At 37.3% G+C, this 15,738-nt stretch overlaps 1 protein-coding gene across 7 annotated transcripts in view; it reads left to right on the forward strand.

Annotated features, from left to right (window-relative positions):
* The window catches only part of ORC5 (origin recognition complex subunit 5), a 101,508-nt gene that overhangs the window by 22,257 nt on the left and 63,513 nt on the right, over window positions 1-15,738 (forward strand). For all 7 annotated transcript variants that reach the window (XM_060778342.2, XM_067468821.1, XM_067468823.1 and 4 more), the window contains 7 exons: window positions 2,240-2,351; window positions 5,439-5,569; window positions 6,954-7,002; window positions 10,073-10,163; window positions 10,543-10,595; window positions 12,190-12,302; window positions 15,002-15,049. In XM_060778342.2, the coding sequence (XP_060634325.2) occupies window positions 2,240-2,351; window positions 5,439-5,569; window positions 6,954-7,002; window positions 10,073-10,163; window positions 10,543-10,595; window positions 12,190-12,302; window positions 15,002-15,049 (597 nt within the window). The remainder of the gene's footprint in view (window positions 1-2,239; window positions 2,352-5,438; window positions 5,570-6,953; window positions 7,003-10,072; window positions 10,164-10,542; window positions 10,596-12,189; window positions 12,303-15,001; window positions 15,050-15,738) is intronic.

A 15,738-nucleotide genomic window follows, 5' to 3' on the forward strand; every position in this document is an offset into this window, starting at 1 on the left:
AGGCCGGGCCAAATGTAATAGACAAAATTTGTTGGCCAAATATGTTTTGACCAAAAACAGGAAACAGCAACGGCATTGTCTGTAGCCTCCATCAATTCCTCCTCTGTACATGAGGCAGGGCATAGTGGACAAGCATACAGATGCAGAGTTGTCTGTTCTGCTCCACAGTCACACAAGGTGTGGGATTCTTTTAGGTAGTGCTATGTTACCAGGTTGTCTTTTGATCTGCCCACTCCACTTCTGAGTCGGTTCAGGGACTTCCAAGTTGCCCATTCTTGGTTTGCCCCTGGAGGAAGACCCTCGTGGGGTGGGGGGCATCCAGTTGGGGTTTCCTGGTTTAGCTGCTCAGAGGGATACCCTTACTGTTGCTGGGGGGATGCCAAGAGGAGTGGTAGTTCTCGGAGCCTTTCCTTGATTTGGGTTTACTGGGAGGAGGCTGGTAGCCATGTAGTGGATGGCTTTCACAGTGTTCTACCTTAGCAACTTCCTCTCGCACATCGGGGGGGGGGGAGGAGATGTCAGCTAGCTTTTAGAGTTTATCAACAGATGTAGGTTTAAAACATCCTGTGATTATTCTGCTTGTTTCATTCAATACTATGCTCATCTGCTTTGTGCGGGGAGACTTACACCAAACAGGGCAGGCATACTCTACAGTTGAGTAAGACAAGGCCAGGGCTGATGTTCTTATTAATTTTGGGTCTGCACCTCATGTGCGGGAGCCCCTGGTGGTGCAGGGTTAAACCCCTGTGCCGGCAGGACTGAAGACCGACAGGTCGCAGGTTCGAATCTGGGGAGGGGCAGATGAGCTCCCTCTATCAGCTCCAGCTCCTCATGCGGGGACATGAGAGAAGCCTCCCACAAGGATTATAAAACATCAAAATCACCCGGGCATCCCCTGGGCGACGTCCTTGCAGATGGCCAATTCTCTCACACCAGAAGCAACTTGCAGTTTCTCAGGTCGCTCCTGACACGACAAAAAAAAAACCACACACACACACAACAACAACCATGTGCTGCCAGTAAGTTTTCACAGGATGTTATTGTGTGCAGCTACTTTGTGCTTGGTGTTCAAGCAGTGTTTCCTATATGCTAGTGTTCGATCTAAGGCAATGATGGGCAACCTTTTGAGCTTGGTGTGTCAATACTCGCCAAAAAACTGAGCATAACTTTAGTGGGGTGTCACTTCGAGAAAAAAACCCATAATTTCATGATATTTATAGTTTAATAACAAAAATATATTATTGTAATATATAACTGTATTAAATAAACCAAAAACTAATTATTTAACTTCCCTGCTTTTTCTACAATGCCATATATCTCGGCATTATAGAAAAATGCTGGTGTAGGAGCCGAGGATGAAATGTCCTTCTTAGGATGTGGCCCCATCTTCTCTGTATGCGGCCGCATGCAGCTGTGTGTCATCGAAAACGGCTACACGTGTCGGTGCTGACACATGTGTCATAGGTTCACCATCATGGATCTAAGGTGACACCGAGATATTTAGGATGGAAACATTGTTCAAGCTCTTGACCTTCCCAGGTGACTTTCAATTTCCTGTTGGCTTCACCGTTGCATAGGTGGAAAGCACACACTTGTGTCTTGGCAGGATTAGGCCTCAGGTGGTTATCTTTGCAGTAGCTGGAGAGATCTTTCAAGGCATTAGTAAGGCATTAGTAACATTAATTAAAGTAACTTTAGCCCTAATCAGGGTTTGAACAATCTTTAAGCCATGGCTCAAGGGACAAGTCATTTAAAAAAGCATGAGATTTGTACTCAAAATAACCCCAGTACAGATATAATCTGTGGTTACAGGGAGGTTATAAATGACAGATGCAAGTCCTGCTTTTCACACAAGAAAAGGCATGATTTGGCAATTGAGAATGTTATGTCTGAATTTTGTTCATATCCACATTTTTGATGAAGCAGCAATGTCTGTTTATCCCTTAACAATAGCCATCATTTAGTTTCAATGTTATGCTTTTAAAACCCTGCAATTGAAGTGTGACACTGAATAGCCATAATAAAAAGAAATACAAGAAATGCTAGAACTATTCTTTTAAATTGGCAGTTATATTTGTTACTTGATTAGCCAGTCTAAGGTCTTATGATTATGCAACTAATTTGTTATAGAATGCTAAGTTAGGGAGATTTATTACAGTTAAAATGTAAGATTTTCTTTGATTAACATATAATTACAAGGGTATTTCCTCCCGTTTCACAACAATCTTCTTTTTTCCAGACGGACAGAAATGTGACTGTCATCCTCCTTAGTGAAATTGTGTGGGAACTTCTTCGTCCAAATACAGGATGCCTTGAACCATTACCTTTGTATTTTCCAGACTACAGCATAGGTAACATGCAGTATATCCTTATGCTGTTATTGGGTATATCAGTGGTGATTAGATAGATGCCTAATGTAAATGCCTGTAACAGAAACAGTAAACTTGAGCTGCCCGTATGCTGTGAAAAAACTGGATAAAGTCTGTCTCTTCCTCTTTTTGTTTGTGAGCTTCTGAAGGCGCCTAGTTGACAGAATAGTAGTAAAGATAAATTTAACCTAAAAAGGATTGTTTTTTAAAAAAAAACTTTATTAGATATTTTCATAATACATATGATTAAAAACAGGGAAATTTAAAAAAGAAAACAGAAACCTAACTGAAACAGGAAAAAGGGTAGAAAGAAGAGAAAAAAGGAAAGGAAAGTGTGAAGCAGAGAGAAAGAAAAAAAAGTGAAAGGTGTGTAAAAGTGTAAATTTTCGGTCTTGCTTCCGGGCTTCTTCGAGGTGGGTTTTTCCTTTTCTCTCATGACATTCTTTCTAATTCTTCTTTTCTTCATTTCTCCCTTTCTTCTTTGTGTTCTCCTCATTAGTGTGTGGGGGATTTTTATTCAGTCTATTTATCTTTTTGTCTTATATATACACCTATACCTATATATATATATATATATATATATATATATATATATATATATCTGTATCTTTATTTGTTATTTATTGTTTTTGTCTTATATATTCCATTATCAGAATCCAATCTGTCTCTTTCTCTATTTTCCCTTTATATATATTTTATAATAAATAGGTTAGTCTGTCCATATTTATTATCTCCATAATTTTTTTGTTCCAATCATCCATTTTAGATGTTTCATTTTTTCTCCATATTCTTGCATAACATAATCTAGCAGCGGTTGTCGATAAAAAGAGGAGTTTATCTATGTTATTTTCCATTTTTTTGATCCGTTATACCCAATAAAAATATTCCGGTTTAAGTGGAATATTAATTTTTAATATCTTTTGTAAATTTTCCTGTATTTCCTTCCAAAAACCTTTTGCTTGAATTTAATTTCTGACAGAATCAATTTGGGGTTTAAGATAGTGGTTAAAACAATTCAGTTGGAGCAAGGGTTACTCTTATATCAATAAAACTAAAATGGTTGATTCTTCCATATGTGAACAATGGTTGATTCTTCCATATGTGGCCAGGATAGCTTAAGCAAGGGAACTATTGTCAGTGTTGTGAAGTTACTTGGACATTTTATTTCAAGAAGGCTATAAGTTAAAATGTTCAAATGTTAGCATTCTTTTTATCTACATTTTTTAAGAATATGTATGTGACACAACTAAATTTTTAATACTATAGTTATCAATACTACATCACAAAATTGTAATTTTTACTTGTGGAGCAGTGGGGCAGTATGTAAAATACAGAGGTGGAGGTGATACCTAAACTGTGTCCTAATTATAAATAATTGCTTCAAATTGTTTTTTCATAGTATATTAGTTCCAATGAATACTGAGGCAATGGAGACCGCATCAAAATATTTGTGTCCCGACAGTCATATGGCAAAAAAGTGCTGGGTGTATGAAACAATACATAAAGCAAGCTGCTAAAATGTAAACTAAAGTTTTATATAGAATAGTAGTTACAATCGATGCAGCAGAAGGGAAGCTTATGATAGCAAAAAAGCAATGTCACAACAGGGCAGCTGGAAGTAATACATGTCTATGTATTTTGGCTGGCATCCAAAAAAGCTACATGAGGTATGCATGTGGCACTTTAGATTAAGGCTTAAATGAAATAGCTAATCACTCAACTATTTAATTAAACACTCAAGTCAAATAGGAAATGGTGACTGTGTTCTTATCCCAGAGTCTGTACCTGATATAAGAAAGAAACAGAAGAGAAACGCAGTTAGTGATGGAGTTGTGGATGAATTACATCAGAGATGCCCCAACGATGGCAGTCTTTAGGAGGAGCCTGAAAACGTTGTTGCAGCGTGCCTTCCCAGAATAAGGAAAACTCTTAACAATATGTCCTCAAATGCGCTTTAATACTGATTTAATAATAATAATAATAATCCTTTATTTATACCCCGCTACCATCTCCCGCAGGACTCGGTGCAGCTTACAAGAGGCCGAGCCCAAAATACATCAAAAACGAAAAACACAACAACAACAACAATACAACAATAAATAACTCATAGCAAAGCAAAACAATAACAAGAGTATTGTAACGCATTTAAAAACCTGTGGCAGGACCAAATGTAATGATTAAATTTTTTTAAAATGCTGGGCATGTCCAGGTGAAAAAGGATGGATATTTTGGGGATAAGTAGGTGTGCAGACAATTCTAACTCTCTCGTAAAGTGCATTTGGGACATATTACTTGGGATTCCTTAATCTGGGAAAGCACACTGGAACATCCATGTTTTCAAGCTCCTTCTGAAGACTGCCAATGTTGGGGCATGCCTGATGTCCTTGGGGAGGGAGTTCCAGAGTTGTAGGGTCACCACCAAGAAGGCCCTGTCCCTCGTTCCCACCAATTGCACTTGCGGTGCAGGTGGGATCGTGAGCAGGGCCTCTCCAGATGAACGAAGAGATCGTGTGGGTTCGTATACGGAAATGCGGTCACGTGCCCTCATCTTCCTTTGAAAAACCTATCCTAGTTTACCTTACCTTGTTTCATGCCCAGCATTTTTAAATTTTAATTACTACATTTGGCCCGACCATAGGTTTTTAAATGCTGTATGTTATTCTTATTGCTTATTGCTTAATGTGTATTTTTTTGTTTTTGAGTTTTATTTCAACTGTTTGAATTGATTATTTGTTATCGCTTTTGTTTATTGATGTGCTGTGGGCTTGGCCTCATATAAGCCGCACTGAGTCCCTTGGGGAGATGGGAGCGGGGTACAAATAAAGTTTTAAAAAAATCAGATTGGGCCCACATTCCGCTTATTACTAGTACTCTTTTACAAGGGCTGCACTGTCATAGTTGGACTGGCTGCTGAATTTTCCAAATCAAGTTAAAGGGGATTGATTGCTCAGTTTTCCAAAGCCAGTTTCATGATCACTCACATGTTAAGGTGCAAATGTGTCAAACTGTTTGAGTTTAAAGTTGTAAATAATGCAGGGGGTCATTATTTTTATGTATTCATTTAAATAGGACATTTGCAAAAGATTCTGTCCCATGACCATCCTCCAGAATATTCTTTCGATTTTTATGCGGCATATATAAATATTCTACTTGGAGTCTTCTATCCTGTGTGCAGAGATCTGAAGGAGCTTCGACATCTGGTAAAAGAGCTCTTCGGTGTTTTTTGTAATAACTGATGCTCATTGTTTTGCTCATTGCTTTGGAATTCAACAAATGTTATACATAGGTTTATAATAGACGTGATACTAATTTTTAGCAATCAGATATCAGACCAGATTTAGGCATAATAAGTTGAACTTGAACATCTTTTTCTCTTTCTCATGACATATCATACACTACTTTTGAAGCTGTGTATCAAATCCTTGCTTTTGACAATCCAAAATTATACCAGGGAGATGAATTAATGCAGAAAAAGTATGACCAAGGGCTACTTTAAATGTACCATATATACTCGAGTATAAGCCGACCCGAATATAAGCCGAGGCACCTTATTTTGCCACAAAAAAAACTGGGAAACATATTGACTCAAATATAAACCAAGGGCGGGAAAGGCAGCTACTACTGGTAAATTTCAAAATAAAAATAAATACCAATAAAATTACATCAATTGAGGAATCAGGAGGTGAAATGTTTTTGAATATTTACATAAAACTGTAATTTGAGATAAGACTTCACAACTCTGATTAAATCATTATTCTAACCTTCAATGTAAATGTACTTACATATCCTTCCAATAATAATAAAGAGAGTAAAATAATAAATGTAATAATAATAATAATAATAATAATAAAGTAAAATAATGGAAATGCAGTAATAAATGTAATAATAGAGTAAAATAATAAATGCCATAATAAATGTAATAATAATCATAAACAGTGTAAAATAATAAATGTAATAATAATAATAATAATAGGGTAAAATACTGTAAATGCAATAATAATGAGAGTAAAATAATACATGAAATAAAACTAATATACTAATAATAATAATACTAATAACTGAGTAAAATAATCAATAACCTTGACTCGAGTATAAGCCAAGGGGAGCTTTTTCAGCCTAAAAAGGGGGCTGAAAATTAGGCTTATACTCAAGTATATACAGTATATTCTCAAAGGCTAAACAATAGGGGCAATGTTTATAATTTCTTTTTGCTTCTTCTGATTCCATGCCTTTCTAGTCCTTTGAAGCTTTTTCACAAGAAGAGGAATACTTTGTATGTTTTAAATTCTGGCTACTCACGCTGGGAAAGAAGAGATGGTATCCACTGTTCTGTTTCTCTGTGTCAGACAAAATTGTTTTCAATGTTCTCAGCTTGCTGCAAAAACCTTTTTATTCTTCTTGCCATTTGCCCCTTTCTCATTTGATTTCTTATACTTGTAATTGTGAAGAGGTGATTCTTTAGAGTTAGAGAGCTGTGATGTGGCTCGTACAATGTTGTGATGTTTCAGTCCTTTCAGTTGTCAAGGAAATTGGAATTTTGGACATGAAATGATATTAAGTCTGGTTCTTACTGTTATCTTGTAGGCGGCACTGAATTTTTCCAAATATTGTGAGCCTGTGGTTCAAGGTGAAGGTAAGTGTTTTATGTTAATACAAACAGTATAGGAGCCTTTGGTGGCACAATGGGTTAAACCTTTGTGCCCGTAGGACTGAAGATTGACATGTCGGAGTTTCGAGCGGGGATGAGCTCCCTCTGTCAGCTCCATGTGGGGACATGAGAGAAGCCTCCCACAAGGATGGTAAAACATCTGGGTGTTCCCTGGACATTGTCCTTGCAATCAGCTATTTTGCAATACTATCCTATTACTAACGGCAACTAGAATCTCATATGCAAAACATTGGAAAAAAGAAGAACCCCCAGAAGAAGAAGAATGACTGACAAAATTTCTTGACATAAGAAATATGGATAAACTGACACATTTACCATCAAAAAAGAAGGGCTTGCTGAAGGAAAAGACAGGCTGGAAACAAGTGACAACATACTTAATGGAGAAAAAAACTTGAAAATAATCATTTACTGAAGAGATAACAACAGATAATGCAAAAAGAGGAAGAAAAAATAAAAAAGAGACAAGAAAAGAAAAAAAAAGAGAAAGGAAAAGAAAAGAACCTCATAGAAGATAGCCGGGAGGTCAAGAACACTACACTTTTATATGCTTTGATCCTTTTACTTTCCTCTCTCCTCTCCTCTGCTTTCTCTCACTCTTACTATCCCAAATCTATCTACCTACCTACATCCTCACCCACCACCCTTTAAACCAGGGGTCCTCAAACTAAGGCCCGGGGGCTGGATGCGGCCCTCCAAGGTCATTTACCCAGCCCTCGCTCAGGGTCAACCTAAGTCTGAAATGACTTGAAAGCATACAACAACAACAATCCTATCTCATCAGCCAAAAGGAGGCCCGCTCTTCCCATTGGAATACTAACCAGTTTATATTTGTTAAAATTGTTCTTCATTTTAATTATTGTATTATTTTTAAGTGTTTTTGCACTACAAATAAGATATGCGCAGTCCGCATAGGAATTCATTTGTGGTTTTTTTTCCAAATTATAATCCGGCCCTCCAACAGTTTGAGGGACTGTGGCCTGGCCCTCTGTTCAAAAAGTTTGAGGACCCCTGCTTTAAACCTTCAACTATTCCCTCCCTATCTATATCCCTACCCATCTCTATACTAATTCCATACTATTTATCTAAATCTACTGATATTTTATCATAATTATGTATTCTATTTTTAAACCAAATAAAGATTTTTTTAAAAGTATGGTAAAACATCCGGGCGTCCCCTGGGCAACGTTCTTGCAGACGACCAATTTTCTCACACCAGAAGCGACTTGCAGTTTCTCACAAAAAAAACAAAAAAAAAACAGTACAGGGCATCCTAATTCCTGGTCTGATTCACGTTTCTTGTCAGTCTGGTGGAGATATAATATGGCCTGAATGCTAACTGTGGTTTAAACCATCAGAATTGATCATTGGGCTCATGCATCCTTCTTTCCTTCCTTTCCTCCCTCTTCACCTTTCAGTTTTGGATATTACTGGGGTTAGTGTCCCAAAGCACAGTTTTCAACTTCTGTTAAATGGGTTGTAGTCCGGCCTTTATTTCTTCATGGCCATATAGTAACGTAACTTCCCAGTCATCTATTCAGCATTCTGAATATCTTGTGGGCTTGTATTATACAACAATTAACTCTGGAGTGAATGTTACCATGGCAGATAGAGAACATGGCGGTAGGAAGCATGTGAGCCCATGGGCACTTCAGATATCTTAACTAAGGGAGATGCTTGAACAGTGTTTGTGTTTTATCTGTCCTTAAAGGAACATGAAGGAGGCATTTTAACAAGCTTTTCACCTAAAAGGATGTAGACAAGAGAGAGAAATAGCAAAGAATGTTCAAGTACATGGTATTTTTTCTTTATATCGAGCATTGGAATTGTGTGGCTCTCAAGATGTTATTGAATTGCAAGTCCTATCCATCCTAGATAGCATAAGTGGCGTTGAAGAATTCTGGCAGATTCACTCCACAACATCTGAAGGATTTCACAATTCCCCAATTTACTGTGTGACAAATATTGGCCCTATAAATCAGTAATATGAATAGGTTTTTTTTGGGCTATATGGCCATGTTCTAGAGACATTCTCTCTTGACGTTTCGCCTGCATCTATGGCAAGCATCCTCAGAGTTAGTGAGGTCTGTTGAAACTAGGAAAATGCATTTATATATCTGTGGAATGACCAGGGTGGGACAAAGGACTCTTGTCTGCTGGAGCTAGGTGTGAATGTTTCAACTGACTACCTTGATTAGCATTTGATAGCCTGGCAGTTGTTTGGTGTGGCTTGTTAGTGCCTGGGTCAATCTTTTGTTGAGAGATGATTAGATGTGCCTGATTGTTTCCTCTCTGTTATATTGCTGTTGTAATTTTAGAGTTTTTTTTAATACTGGTAGCCAGATTTTGTTCATTTTCATTGTTACCTCCTTTCTGTTGAAATTGTCCACATTCTTGTGGATTTCAACGGCTTCTCCTCTGTGAAGTCTGATATGGTGGTTGTGAGAGTGGTCCAGCATTTCTGTGTTCTCAAATAATATGCTGTGTCCAGGTTGGTTCATCAGGTGCTCTGCTATGACTGACTTCTCTGGTTGAAGTAGTCTGCAGTGCCTTTCATGTTCCTTGATTCATGTTTGGGCACTGTGTTTGGTGGTCCCTACCAAACAACTGCCAAGCCATCAAATGCTAATCAAGGTGGCCAGTTGAAACATTCACACCTAGCTCCAGCAGACAAGAGTCCTTTGTCCCACCCTGGTCATTCCCCAGACATATAAACCCATTTTCCTAGTTCCAACAGACCTCACTACCTCTGAGGATGCTTGCCATAGATGCAGGCGAAACATCATGAGAGAATGCCTCTAAAACATGGCCATATAGCCCAAAAAAAAACCCTACAACAACCCAGTGATTCCAGCCATGAAAGCCTTCGATAGTAATATGAATATCTTCAGTTCTACAATTGGAAAAGAAATGTTGTGCTGCCTCTTCTATTGTATTTCTTACTTTGTATACCACCCACTCCACCACATCTCACCAGTTACATGATTCAAGCACTGCATCTTGAATTAATACTCCTTTTCTGTGTGTGCATGTGCAGCAAATGAACGTGATACACGTCGACTGTGGAAAAATATTGAATCTCACTTGAAGAAGGCTATGCAGACTGTTTATCTGCGGGAAATATCAAGGTAATTGTTCAGTTCTCTTTATTTTATGAAAGCTGTCTTTCAAGACATATAAACTGTCAAGTATGTGTGGCTGATTGTATTCTTTACTGCCAAAAAGAATGTCACGGCTCATAAAAATCTATTTCATTCTAGTTATAGTTTATTGGTACTAATCAATGAAAATGTGCAGAATGTAACTCTTGTAGTGTCAGGATGCAGGTGGGGGATAGTTTACTTGGTTTTAATCACACTTACACTTCATAGAACAATTATAATCGCCATATCCCATGTATTGAAAGGTAGCACAGATACATCCACCTTTTGAAATTTGCGTTTAAAATTCTCCTTACTTTTATGTGTGACATATACATTGCCTTTAAAAAGCTACCTTACCTTTTAGCTCCCAGTGGGAACGATTGCAGCAAGATGATGGAGAACCTGGACATCTAAAAGGTATGCATGCAGCAGTTCTGAAGATAAAATATCTCTAGAAGTTAGAACAATTAAATTGCTCTGAATTCTAGGAATTTTTTGGTGGATGCTCCCAGACTGTGGAACTCCCTCCCAAGAGAGACCAGGATGGCTCCATCCCTGCTGACCTTCTGCAAGCAGGACAAGACCTTCCTTTCCCAACAGGCATTTGGAGGATAATGGGCACAGTGCTTGGGAGGTTGTGAGGGAGATTGTTAGGGAGATTGCGTTTATTAGAATGCATTTTAATTGTATTTATTATATTTTAACTGTTTTTAACATGACATACACAGTACTATTTAATTGTTTTTATTATTATTGTTGTATTCACTTTGTTTTAAATTGCTTGAAGTGTGTTAGCTGCTTTGAGTCCCTTTGGGGAATTAGGTGGGGTATAACTAAAATAAATAACAATCTATATAAATAAAAATGTAATGTTCATTTGTGGGATTAACATAACTCAAAAACCACTGGACGATTTGACACCAAATTTGGACACAATACATCTATCAGGCCAACAAGTAACTATCATTCATAAAAACAGAGCAGAAGAGACTTAAAAAGCCAAAAAATAAAAAATATAATACAACGCATGCGCAAAACCACACACACACACACACACATATATATACACACACACACACGCAAACACACATATATACACATACACACATATATATATATACACACAAAGCACATATACACAGACTGGACCACAGCATCGTGTGGCAGGGGATGGCTAGTAATATAATAATTGTTTGGTAAGCTAAACGGTTCAGGCCCCACCTATCTCTGCAATCACATCTCCTTCTATGAACCGGCGTGAGCTCTAAGATTTTCTGGGGAGGCCCTCCTCTCGGTCCCACTACCACCTCAAGTGCGGTTGGTGGGGACGAGAGAGAGGACCTTCTCAGTGGTGGCCCCCCGTCTCTGGAACGCCCTTCCAAGTGAAATAAGACAGGCCCCATCCCTCCCCTCCTTTCGTAAGAGCTTGAAGAGCTGGTGGTTCCAACAAGCCTTTGAAAATGACCAGTTCTAACTCAGCCCCACACATTGTCCAATACGGCCTTATTCTTCCTACCAGTTACCCAGATTCTTTCCTCTAATCGGCCCCGGAATGAACAGCCACAAACCCGTTACTAATATTATTGTTGCCTGCCGTAGCATTGCACTTAATTCCCGGGCCCCCTAGAATTTTTGAGTTTGCACAAATCTTGGCCTAGCCTTTTAAATTTTTAATTGTCTTGAACAGGGAGGATTACTTTTAATATATGTGTGTTATGGCGATAATTTTTATGTTTATATTTTGTTTGTTAATCTTATGGTTATGTTGTGTTATATTACTTGGGAACCGCTCTGAGTCCCCTTGGGGAGATGGAGCGATATATAAATAAAGTATTATTATTATTATTATTATTATTATTATTAGCATTTCCAAATACGCAAACAATTTAAAGAAATGGAACAGGCAGGTCCTCTGCCCTTTCAAATGGAGAGAAAAAGCAGTATTTTAAGTTTTGCCATATTCAAAATTGCTTTTTTGTTTTGTTCCCCCCCCCCCATTCCCCCCCCCTAGGACTTTCAGCCCATGCTCATGTCGAGCTTCCATATTACTCCAGGTTCCTTCTAATATCTGCATACCTTGCTTCTTATAACCCTGCCAGGACAGATAAGAGGTTCTTTGTTAAGGTAATTATGTTTTTTCCTCTTGGCCATAATCTATCCAAAACCACAGAAATTTCACTATTTTCATTTAATTTTAAATTACATTGATAGTTTATATTGTTAAAAGGTGATTCATAACATTTAATGCACTTTAATTATTTGTCTGAAGAGTATTCAAAAATCAAATCAGTATCAAAAAAACATGCTATTTTAAAAATTGACGTTATTATGAATGTAGTGTATGCTCTAGGAATGAGGGATGCAAGAAAATAATAATACCAACAACAACTTAAATATAAATTTGCGATACAGCATAAAGGATGACTGCTCAAAGTAAAATATAGGCTTTTGGTAAGTTTTAGTTTTTGGTGTTGACATATACTGGTAAAAGTGCTGGGTTTGTTCTTGTCTGTATATTTCGTTCTGGACTGGCTCTTCATGAGGAAGAAAACTGATTCCAAACAAAGCCAGATTTGTCACAAGAGTGCTGATTATTAATGACATAAAGGTTAATCGATGTGGAGCAAAACTGTTACAATGTATTGAAATAATTATAGTTCAAGTATTTTAATTGTATTATTTTTGAATAGTTTAAAACAATTTAAAACAGAATAATTTCAACAGACTAAAAGCATGTTAAACAATGTGACAAACCAAAACAAGGCAATTTTAAACGAATTAATACAAATGAATAAAATTTAAAACAAAGAACAAAGACATATTTGGATGAAATGAGTTATGCCCCAAAGGGTTTAATGATAGTTATGTTTTACTTGATGTTGGGATCACGTTAGTAATGGTACTAGTCAGGCTTGTTAAGGTTAGAAACTGCATTATATGGTCAGTGTTGACTAAAATAATGCATGTGCTGGTACGGCTGTACCAGGAGCTCCAACTTTATTTTCTTTCTGTTATCTGTTTTGCAGTCATAGGACAGGCCTCCTGTCCATCATAATTAAGCTTTGGTTCTGCCCCTTGTTCTGGGCTCTGGGAGGGAATGGAGCCATTTTTTGGGCAGTCTCACACAAGGTAGCTAAGCTATAGGACGTAGACCAGCTCGTCCCGTAGAAAAGCTTTCTTTCTCAAGAGCATCCAGGGGAATTAACCATCCAGGGGAAAAGAACCATCCGGGAATACAGAAGCTGAAATTCCAGGAGAAAGGTCCCAAAAGCTCTGGCTGAGAGCTCACAGCCTCTCAGCCTCACAGCATCAGAGGGAACAACCCTGAAGTTTCTAAGAATTCTCGAAGGGAGAACAGCATTATGGATCCACGGAACTCCAGCTGAAATATCTTCAGGCCTCGGCTGGTAGGTCTACTCGATACCCAGAGATGCACTTGGAATCGGTAGTAGGTCCCACACCGATGAGGCATAAATAGAAAGCAGCCTGGGAGAGGTTAAAAAGGGTTTTTCCTACAGAGAAAGTTTAGTTAATCAAAGTCAGGTACCAGTCCATTCAGGACTAGACTAAGAAAGCCTTGAAGTGTTATTTGACCCATTGAAGATTTGTTGTTTGTTCCATAATAAAGACTTTGTTGCATCATCAAAGACTCTAAAGACCATCACTTCAGAAAAATCCCTGAGAACCTCTCTTTGAGGCGCCCCTGGCTTCCCGCTGGGCTTAAAGTATACGTCCTATAGAAAAGTACAGCTATTACAGGCCCAGCACGCGACACAACAATGCAGTTCAATGTAAATAAAGTACATTATATGTCAAACAGTGTAATTTGACAGTGTAGATGGGGCCTCAGCGGGAGGCAAAGGCAAAACCCCAACTGAACAAATCTTACCAAGTAAAAACCATGCTAAAGCTGCCTTAGGGTTACAATAAATTGGAAATGTCTTCAAGGTATAAAACAACAATAATGTAAATCCATACAAATTCAATTGTTTAATTTTGTGAAATGAGGGAACTTCTACAATATCCCTGTCCGATATGTTAATGTAAAACTCCTCATTCCATTTTCTATAGTTTTTCAGTCTTCATAATACAAAACCCCACAAGGTTTTTGATAAAACTATTGATTAAAGTCTGAAGGAATACTCCCCTCTTGAGTGGTGGGATGCTACTTGTTGCCTGGCAACCCTTCCACGTAATTCCCCCTGCCTCCGAGCCATCAGTTGCTATTGTGGGTGTTTTCCCCTCTGTAACTGAACACATTTTCCCTTTTATCTGGGCTTTATTAGGAAGCAAGAAAAGGCTGACAGCAGTTTGAAAAGAAGAGCATCTTGTCAGAAGATCAAAAATGATGTTATTTCCCTCAAAATCTTTTTTTGGCAGTAGGAAGAAAGGGAATTCTGCATATTGTTAAAACTGGAAATGATTTTTCTGAAACAGCTGTGGATAATTATTGATATAATGTACAATTGCTTTTTTAGTTTTTAAAATTTTTTTATACACAGTGATATATCATTCACAGCCATACTTATTATTGACATAATATAGGTATACCAAATGAGGTCCTCAATTTCAGGTATATTATTGTTCAACCTGGAAGTCAGTATATCTATTATTATTATTATTATTATTATTATTATTATTATTATTATTATTGTTGTCGTGTCAGAAGTCGCTTCTGGTGTGAATCAGTGGTGAAAACGTATTCTAGAGCATAGTAGTTATACGTCATAGTCCCAATTGTGAAATGTTCAGTAATATTTTCAACATATAGTTGCATATTATTGTGAGTTGGCTATTTCACAACTACTTATTTTCATTTGTAGCATCATGGAAAAATTAGGAAGATGAACTTTCAAAAGAAACATGAAAAGGTATTCCATTTTCTTTCTTTGAAAACACATGTATTCATGTGCAAATGCATGCATATTCTTTCCTCTAATATTTGGGGTAGTTTTGAAAAAATATATATTTATGGAAATTATATCAAACAAATTCTCTTGAAGGTATGCAGTTTGAAACAAGAACCATACTTTTGCAAAACAACAAGGAGCTTAAAGAATACACAAGCAACAGAGTAAGATCAGAAATCAAATTTCCAACATGAGAGAAATGCAAAAAAAATTGAAGCTGAGGATTATTAAAACACAGTAAAAACAAAGGAATTAAAATATGTGGAAAAACTGGCAGGTGTTGCTTTACATTATATATTGCTATTTTTAACATTTGCATATTTTATATATTTGGAAAACATGGGTTTTGCTTCTGTAATTAAGCTATAAAAAAAATCTGTTATATCCAAAAATGATTAAAATAGAAAATATGTAAGATTTACTCTCCCCTATAGTCCTGGAAGAAGTAAATGAAAAAGAAAATGAGATTTAGATTAGAGAAATTTCTGGACAGGTATTTTGCAATCAATAAGTCGTTCCAGTGTATTAGAGAATATATATGTGTGTGAGAGTGTGTGTGTGTGTGTATATATAAATACACACACACATATATATATACACACACACACACAGACCCCTGTAAACCAGCGTTTCGCAACCTGGAGGGGTAG

This window comes from Anolis sagrei, chromosome 5 (genome assembly GCF_037176765.1).
Source record: "Anolis sagrei isolate rAnoSag1 chromosome 5, rAnoSag1.mat, whole genome shotgun sequence".
In the NCBI taxonomy this organism is placed as follows: Eukaryota; Metazoa; Chordata; class Lepidosauria; order Squamata; family Dactyloidae; genus Anolis; species Anolis sagrei.